The 9,995-nt window shown below is 36.7% G+C and overlaps 1 protein-coding gene across 1 annotated transcript in view; it reads left to right on the forward strand.

The window, feature by feature from the left end:
• Positions 1–9,995, forward strand: part of SLC6A15 (solute carrier family 6 (neutral amino acid transporter), member 15) — a 44,979-nt gene that overhangs the window by 15,577 nt on the left and 19,407 nt on the right. The window contains exons 5-8 of the mRNA XM_006872969.1: positions 2,218–2,328; positions 7,340–7,581; positions 7,685–7,877; positions 9,109–9,301. Of these exons, the coding sequence (XP_006873031.1) occupies positions 2,218–2,328; positions 7,340–7,581; positions 7,685–7,877; positions 9,109–9,301 (739 nt within the window). The remainder of the gene's footprint in view (positions 1–2,217; positions 2,329–7,339; positions 7,582–7,684; positions 7,878–9,108; positions 9,302–9,995) is intronic.

Below are 9,995 nucleotides of genomic sequence, written 5' to 3' on the forward strand. Positions count from 1 at the left end.
GAGGTCCATGTGTATAGTCGTCTCTTATGCTGCTAAAGAAGGTATTTGAGATAAACAAATCATTTGTCTTGCAGAATGGTTAATCTCTTGACTGCTAACTGAAAGGCTGGTGGTTCATGGGTACCTGGAAGTACTTCAGAAGAAAGGTCTGGTGATCTACTTCAGAAAAAAAATTCCCACTACCATCAAGTTGATTCCAGCTCACAGTGGCTCTGGCCCTGTAAGATTGAGCAGAGTGCCAACATCTTTCTCCCATGGAATGGCTGATGGTTTGAACCACTGACCATTCATTTAGCTTCTAAGTGCTTACTACTGTTCCACCAGGGATCCTTCCAGAAAACCTAGGAGCCCTACTGTCGCAAAACCTTATAAATCACTGTCACTCTGATATTCATGGGGTCACTGTGGAGTAAACCCTTTTGACAACTGGTTTAAGCAATGTGTTGTTGTTGTTGTTAAGTGCCACAAAGTTGGTTCCGACTCATGGTGACCCTGTATACGGTTTCTAAGGAGGGGCTGGTGAGCTTAAACCACTGACCTTGTAGTTCAAACCGACTTTGCAGTCCAGTGCACTAACCCATAGTGTCACACCAGGGCTCCCAAGGAAACAAAACAAGGTCATACCATTAAGAATTAATAGGGACTAAGGGGCTGACTGTTAGGTGGGTGATATTGGATGAAAAAGGTGGAGCTCAGACTGAGTCATTAAAGAAGAACTGATAGAAAATGAAGATGAGACTTAAATTGTTAACAAGGAGGGAGCGAATCATGTGGAGCTGAAGGAGAGTGCTTCAGACAGAAGACCCAGCTCTACTAAGGGACTCTAGCTCAGCTGGGAGAAGCCAAGTGGGGCAGGAGGTGGGAACTGTCAGGCTTTACAGGCCAGAAAGAGTTTGCATTTTATTTCAAATATTTAAAAATCTCTAGGGTGTTTTAAGCAGAGAATGACTTAACCCAAGTGGCAACTGGAAATCAGTGAGTAGATTATTACAAATACTTCAAGACTATGACTATTCCGAGGTGTTTGCCTTTAGCTACCAGATGGATGTTAGTACCATTTACTGAGATGATGAGTGGGAACAGCTCTGGGAGGAAAGCAGTTTTTTTCTGGATTTGAAAGGTTTGAGAGATCAATTAAGCCCCCACATGGAAATGTCAGGGAGGCAATGACTGTCTGATTAGAATAATTTCTTTCCTATGATAAATATTTGCACAACTGTTTAATTGAGAAAACTGCTTAGCAGAAAATAAAATTTGTATATGGCTAATTTTTCAGGTTCTGTAGCAGACAATATAGGGGCCACCTTCCATTTTCTAAGATTTCCATAAAGTAATAATGGAACTTTGATTAAAACAAAACAAAATCCCCCTTCCGCCTCAAAGTAATAAAAGTATGGGCTTCGATTGAGAGTCGTTGTTAATGCTGTCGAGTCTGTTCTGACTCAGTGCGACCCTCTATAGGGTTTCTGAGGAGCAACTGATGAGTTTGAACCACCAACCTTACATATCAAACCAACCTCGTGAATGGTTGAGTGCTTAGCTCCTACAGTGCCACACGAGGAGACTTAGTGTCCAGTAATTTCTGTCTTAAATATTGCTTGTTTTATGATGACAAGTAATCAACACTATTTAAATGACACCATACCTATGCACTATTTCTAAGGAGATTAAGTAAAGAAGGTTTCTCTTTTCTCCTTGTATCCTATATTGTTGTTAAGTGCAGTTGAGTCTGTTCTGACTCATAGTGACCCTGTATAGCGTTTCCAAGAAGCGGCAGGTGAGTTTGAACCACTGACCTCATGTTTCAGCCTCAGCTTGCAGGCAAGTGCTTATTGCCACATCAGGATGCCATACGCTAACTAAGTCACACTAATAAGCCACTTTAATAAAATGGCCTGGAAAATAAACCAACAACTTTATACAAAAAATGGTGAATTTCACAGTATGGTGACTGTCAAAGTGTAAGACTTCCTTATTGTGTAGTGGGTTACAAGTTGAGCTACTTACTGCAAGGGGAGCTGTTCTAACCCACCAGTCACTCTGCAGGAGAAAGATGTTACAGCCTGCAAAACCCTATCCAGGGTTGCTATGCGACAGAACTGACGCCTAGCATGCAGCAGCAACAAAGTATAGAACAGAATACATATTATTTTAATTAAAGAAAAGTAATATAATTGCTAGTGTGCCTCACATATATTTTATTTTCTTTCTTTTCAGATCATGTATTTTAGTTCTCTTTTCCCATATGTGGTACTTATATGCTTCCTAATCAGAGCACTCCTTTTAAATGGTTCAATTGATGGCATCCGTCACATGTTTACCCCTAAGGTATGTACTACATTTTTATTTAATGGTATGATCATAAAAGTAGTGTGCTTATTATTAAAATGTTTCTGCAGTTAGATTTAAGAGATAATTTTTTTAGCATTTTATATTATAGTTATGTTAACCATTTTATAAAAAACAGGGTTTTTAAATATCTATATCTGTCTGTCTTTAACTTTATCTTTAAATGTCCCATGTAGATTCTAGAGTAACCATTAAGTATTTAAGCTTCAAAAATTCCACTTTTATCATAAATTATTTTCATTGATAAATTTGAAAACTTTTTAAACTTCATTCAATTCATTGTTGTTCCTCTATTTTATGTCATGTACCCCTTTAAGAAATTGGTAATAGATGTGGATCATCTTACAAGGAAAAAGTGAGAACATGTTAATTTTAATTTTTATTAGTGTTTCAGGAGGTTGGTAGATTCCAAAATCACATTGACTTCTGATTGAGTACTTTAATGAATCCTAAAATGCCATCTCAGGGGAAATATATGTTTTCTTGTTTATGTTTTAATACTTTGTACCTTTTAGAATAATATTTATAGTGGTCATTTTGCATAGTTCTGCATCTTTTACAAATGCCATATACATTTCAGGAAAATTCTCATTAGGCTTCATAAAGAGCTCACGGTTTATACTCCTTTAATTCATTAGAACTTTGGCATATTGAACCCCAAACTTGTGGACTTGCTATAGTGATATGACAGGGTGTTGTAACTCACTTTTCATTTGATCACACTATCACAGACAGAGTCCTGGTGTGGCACTGTGGGCTAATGTGCCAGACTACAAAGTCGGATTGAACCGACCATAAGGTTGGAGGTTCAAGCTCACCAGATGCTCCTCAGAAACTCTAAACAGGGATGCTATGGGCCAGAACCGACTATATAGGGTTGCTATGGGTCAGGACATCAACGACAATCATAGACAGAGCCCTGGTATGGTACTGTGCATTAATGCACTGGACTGCAAGGTCAGTTTGAACTGCAAGGGCTGTGGTTCAAACTCACCAGCCACTTCTCGGAAATCATATACAGGGTTGCTGTGAGTCAGAACCAACTTGAAGGCATTAACAACAATAACATCATAGACAGGCATTCTTGTTGTGGCACTGTAGGATAAGCACTGGACTGGGAACTATAAGGCTGGTGGTTCAAATCCACCAGCTGCTCTTCAGAGATTCAGTACAGTACAGAGTTGCTATGACTTGGATTGACTCCATGACAATAACAACATCATCATAGACACACACTGAGTTTTAAAGAGACAACTTAACAATTGGTTCAGAAATTGGAAGTATTCTGAAGGATGAATGGGGAGTTAGCATCTTGCTGTGGAATTTGGGCAGAAGGGATTAGCTTCCTTAGGATCCTTTGTATTCATTTTCCTGTTTAACATTTAGAGTTGTTGGGACTTCCCATCAGTGACTAACCAGTGAAGATGCATATATTTCAGCTACTTTCTAGGATAAATGGACTCCTGGTGTGGTGCTGTAAGATAAGCACTGGACTGCTAACTGCAAGGATGGCACCTGAAACCCACCAGCTGCTCCTTGAAAACCCTATACTAGATCACTACGTTGAAACTGACTTGAAGGCACTTAACAACAATAGGCTAAACACTGGACTGCTAACTGCAAGGTCTGCAGTTCAAATCCACCAGCTGATCCTGAGAAATACTGTACAGATTCGCTCTGAGATGGCACTAACTCAACAACACTTAACAACAACACTGGTTAAATTGGCTTCAAGTGGACCATAATAATACCAAAAGTTATTTACATTTTTAATACTGAAAAGCAAAAGTTTACTGAGTTAAAAATACCTAATTTCTAGAATGTGAACTTTTTCTAAATTGTCAATTGCCTGTGACATAATGCTAGACATTTGATTTCATTAGATAGTTTAGATTTTTAAATACATTTATAAACATTTCAATATTTACATGCAAGCTATTTTACATTAACATTTTAAACAAGGATTCTTATTGCTGTTATTGGCGTTGTTAAGTGCCCTCAAGTTGGTTTCCATGTGATATTTAATATAATGATATTCAGTAGTTGTCTTTATTACTTTTTAATTCACATTTCTGTAAATGGAAGAAAGTACCTAAGCACAAAAATATACAGGACCGCCCCCCTCCCCAAATAAACCAAACAAATGCTCTGCCATTGAGTTGATTCCTACTTAGAGCAACGCTATAGGACAAGTTAGAACACTACCTAAAGATTTCTGATACTGTAAATCTTTGAGGGAGCAGATAACTTCATCTTCTCCAGCCTAGTGACTGGTGGGTTTAAACTGCAGACTTTGCTATTAGTAGCACAATGTTTAACCCACTATATCACCAGGGCTCCTTACTAGGAGAAACCGAAAACCTAATGCCATAGAGTTGACTCCAATTCATACATGTTTAGTGCTTACCTAGTATTGCCAACCTTAAGGTCAGCAGTTCGAAACTACCAGCTGCACCGTGGGAGAAAGATGAGGCTTTCTGCTCCTATAAAGATTTACAGCCTCGGAAACCCTGTACAGGGTCGCTATGGGTCGGAGAAGGCACTCAATAACAAAACAACAACATTGCCAACAGGGCTCCTTACTAGGAGGAAAGTGAATGGAAAATAAACGCAGAAATGGAGGTAATTGGACAAGTCTTTAGTAAACAGGCCCTTACTGCCATCTAGTGGACAAAGTCAAGCTATACAGTTGAGTGTATTTTAGCTCCATCTGTGGGTTGATGTGCTGGATTGCAAAGTGGCACTTGACAACATACTCAAAAGAACAGTATGCACATCTTACATACTAATAGAGAATCATGGTTATGTTTGTTGAGGATATTTTATTTATTTTAGCAATAATAACTAAAACAGAAGCAAAAATTCCAGTAGTTGAGACAGTGGGTTTTGGAATCTACTTGTGTTTACATCTCAGCTCCATCATAAATTTGCTGTGTGACCTTTGACAGATTACTTAACATTTCTAAGACTCGGATATTAGTAGTAACAACCTCATAGGTTGTTATGAGAATGAAATAAAATAATTATGTTGTAATACGAGTTGATGGAGGGTCAGAGAAAAGGAGGAAGACCCCCAACGAGATGGATTGGCCAGGTGGCATCAATAATGGCGTCAAGTGTGGCAGCGGTAGTGAGGTTGGCCCAGGATTGGCCATTGTTTCATTCTGTTGTGCATAGGGTCGCTATGAGTCGGTTCTGACTCGATGGCACGTGACAACAACAACAAAAACAACAATACGAGTCGAATACAATAATTCATAAGAAGTATTTATGTCATTGTTAAGTATCATTGAGTGGCTTCTGTCTCTGCAACTCTGTGTAGGATTTGAACTACTGACCTTGTGCTTATTCTGTAGTACTGTGCCAGAATGCCATATATAGCATTATTGCAATGTAGTAGGCACCGTGATAGGCTACACAAAGTTTGTTTTTCTCATAGTTGAGGAAATTGAAGCTCAGAGAGGACAGACCACTACTATTACATTATTAAATAGCAAAATCAGTATCTTCTAAAAATGTAAAACTCAAGTTCTTAACTACTCTCAGCTCCTAGTAGAGACAATTTCATTGCAATGGTAAAATGGAGAAAAACTATCAACTTAAACTAGACTGTATCATTTTAAGGAGTACTGGTGTGGCACTGTGGGTAATGTGCTGCACTGCAAGCTTGTCGATTCAAGTTCACCAGCTGCTCCTCAGAAATCCTATACAGGATTGCTACGAGTTGGAACTGACTCGATGGCACTTAACAACAACATATCAACTTAAATTTGAGCATTTATTGTGATATGTGTCTAATACTCCACAAGGTCACGATGAGATAGACTCTACTCGATAGCAGTGGGTTTAATGTCAGAGATGGCTAAGAATAACTGTTTCATTAGAAAGATCTGAATCTATAGAGGGATAATTAAGAAGTAAAGCAGAATTATTAGAATATATATGGTCAGCACAGATCTGTAACATTAGAATTTTGGATCTGAAATCAAATCTTAGAGAAGAATTAGTTGAATTTCTTTCTTTCTTTTTTTAAATAAAGGCTCTCAGAAAGCCTTTGAATGAATGAATGATATAAAGGTGAATATGTGCAGTATGGAGTTCTGATGTGGCTCTGTGAGTTAATGAACTGGACTCCAAAGTCAGTTTGAATCGCAAGCTCATCAGCTGTTCCCCAGAAACCCTGTACAGGGTTGATGTGAGTTGGAACTGACTCAGCAGCACTTAACAACAACAGTAGCTATGCACAGTATATTTTGTGCCAAATATCTAGCTATGTACTGGACTATGAGACTACCACTAGGAAATTCAAAACTTAGAGCATTAGTTAAGTAATTAACTATCATTGTTAATTACTTTATTTTGGCTTTTTGTCATTAAGAGTTTTCTAGTTGGTTCTTACTTAAATGACCTGTCTAGGATTTCTGGGAGTCCTGGTGTGGCACTGCAGGATAATGCCCTGGACTACAAGATTGGTCTCAGCTGCTCTAAGATTAGCTGTTTAAACCCACCAGCTGCTCCTTGAAAATGCTATCTAGCAGGGTCGCTATGAATCAGAACCAACTCCAGAGCACTTAACAATAGGATTTCTGAGGAGTGGCTGGTGGGTTGGAACCACCATCCTGTAGTGCCACGAAACTAAATAGGAGATAAGATGAAGAAGTAATTGAAGACAGTTTCTTTTCTCTTTCATATAGACTTTTGATAATTTGTCTTCAAAATAGTTTACAATTCCTATCCAAGTAGATAATCTTCAGGTACATTAAATCTCCATTTTAGGGGAATGATAGTCTTTTTCATATACATGGTTCTTGTTTTATTCAAAATGAAAATTTTGGTTATTTCTGTTGAAGAACAGCTCATCTTCCAGATTTTAATAACCATTGGTTGCATAAATATCACTGAAATAAATTTAAAGAAGAACTAATTCCATGTAGATGAATTATTTTGAAATATTGTGCAGCTGACATCTATTATGTTTAATTTTGAACAGCTTGAAATAATGCTGGAGCCCAAGGTCTGGAGAGAAGCTGCTACTCAGGTGTTCTTTGCATTAGGTCTGGGATTTGGTGGCGTAATTGCCTTTTCAAGCTACAACAAGAGAGACAACAACTGCCACTTTGATGCTGTCTTGGTGTCCTTCATCAATTTTTTCACTTCTGTCCTGGCAACACTGGTAGTGTTTGCAGTTCTGGGCTTCAAAGCAAATATCATAAATGAAAACTGCATTGCACAGTATGGATATGAATTTCCTTTAACTTTTGACAGCATAATTGTATACAAACTAGAACCTGACTAACCAACCCTAAGTGTTCATTAATATGTTCTGTTTTTTCAGAAACTCAGAGATGATCATAAAATTGTTGAAAATGGGCAACATTAGTCAGGATATTATTCCTCATCATATCAACTTTTCACTTGTTACTGCAGAGGATTATCATTTAGTTTATGACATCATTCAAAAAGTGAAAGAAGAAGAATTTCCTGCACTTCATCTCAATTCCTGTTACATTGAAGATGAGCTAAATAAAGTGAGTTGGCTAAATTTTATCAATACAGTAATTATCACACGATTAAAATGTGCATCTTTTTCAGCAAAATAGCCTTTAAAATGCCAGTGGAGGGGTATGCTCCTTTAAATTAATAGTCTATATTTTAGAGAACATGATTTCTTAAATCATAAAGCTTGCTTTACTTAAAGAAAAATCATTTACTGATTGAACCATGATAATTTAAAATATGAATATGAATTACATTCATTTTTATCAAAGAAAATGAAAATTAGACAAATATTTTTCTTTTTTTAAAAAAAAGTTTTTATTGGGATTTGAGTGATAGTTTACATGGGAGAACACTGATTTCACACTTATTTATCGTTTCATTGCAATGATTACCATCCCCTCTGTGCATCATCATTCAACAGTATTTGCTTCTATTCTGTCTGTTTATTTTTTTGGATGCACACAAAAACACTCAGAATGTATAATCATTTAAATAGCTGGAAAACTCACTGTATCACCTGAATTATAGAAAGCCAAGCTTTACAGGGAGGTGTAAGAATAACAAGAAGTTGATTTTTGTTAAGATAAAAGAAGAATTGACTTTTTAAATTATCTGATGAATCGTTCACCTTTTGTTTAGTATTCATACTTATTTAAATTTAACTGCTACTCATTAGATTTGGACTCATAGTATAAACCTAGAGGGCAGATTAGAATTGCTCCTTAATGTTTCTGAGACTGTAAATTTATTAAAGGAGCAGACAGCCTCATCTTTCTCCTAATGATAGGCTGGTGGGTTTCAACTGCTGACCTTTTGGTTGGTTCTTACTTAAATGACCTGTGTAGGATTTCTGGGAGCTTATCCCACTTCACCACCAGGACACTTTTATTTCAGTTATAACAAGTTTATTATTCACAATTTATGTTTTCTTTATACTAATTGATTAAATCATTTTGAAGTTAATGAGAAAATATATTCTATCACTCATATGAAATGCTTAGCATACAATACAGTATAACTGTGTGCTCTTAGCAATTCTGAATAGAATTTCATTGTTTGTGCTATATTATCAAATTAAATCTGGTTTCTGAGAAGAAAGTGATCAAACAGCTAGAATGCTGATATCAGCATAATCAACATGTTATTTTCAATAATCTAAGGTTATTTTTCAGAGATGTCAAGTGTCCCTCCCCTTGGAGAGGCCGCACTGCATGTTGCTTTTTGATTCTGCTAATGTTACTATTTTGATACATTTTGCAGGCTGTTCAGGGCACTGGTTTAGCCTTTATTGCCTTTACAGAAGCGATGACACATTTCCCTGCATCTCCCTTCTGGTCAGTGATGTTCTTCCTCATGCTGGTAAACCTAGGGCTCGGCAGCATGTTTGGAACTATTGAAGGGATTATTACACCTGTTGTGGACACTTTCAAAGTGAAGAAAGAAATTCTTACTGGTGAGTTTTTATGTTTGACTTTTCAGTGGACCAATATAGGCCAATTTAATTATAGTCAGAGATCAGAGCGACAGAATGTTCCATTCTGTTTTTTCTAAAAATGTCAATAATATGAATTACTAGCATGAGAGTAAAATTACAGAATGCTCTTTGATGATTTTACACACAAGTCAAGTAACTAAAAGCAAGGTGGTTCATATCACATACTCCTTGTAGTAAAAGTACGTAACTGAAATTGACAAGCTCAAATCCAATTGTCCTACATAATTTCAACTGCCTAAGACATCTGACTTTTTAAGGTCACATATGTGGCCCAATAAAAATGTATTAGTTGTCAGTGTCTCTGGGTAGGTAAGAAAATGAAATAATTTATCAATTTTGATGGCTGTTAAAAGAGGGCTTCAAAACATTTGTGGAAAAATTCCATTATCTTTTCATTCCATTTTTCCATGGACTTTTTGAAGCCTTTTTCATTAAAATCAACGTGCAAACAATTTTAAAAGTATCAGTTTTGTATTCATCATCCTTGCAGTAGAGAGATATAAAAGAGGAATTTTAAGAGAGATGTAAGAAAGATTTTAAACAATAGAACTAATAATTAAGGTTAGGTTTGACAGATAAAACTTATGTATATGAAATAATAAGTTATAATGTATACTAAGGAACCCTGTTGGCATAGTGGGTTATGCATTGG

This window comes from Chrysochloris asiatica, unplaced genomic scaffold (assembly GCF_000296735.1).
Source record: "Chrysochloris asiatica unplaced genomic scaffold, ChrAsi1.0 scaffold00217, whole genome shotgun sequence".
Taxonomy (NCBI): Eukaryota; Metazoa; Chordata; class Mammalia; order Afrosoricida; family Chrysochloridae; genus Chrysochloris; species Chrysochloris asiatica.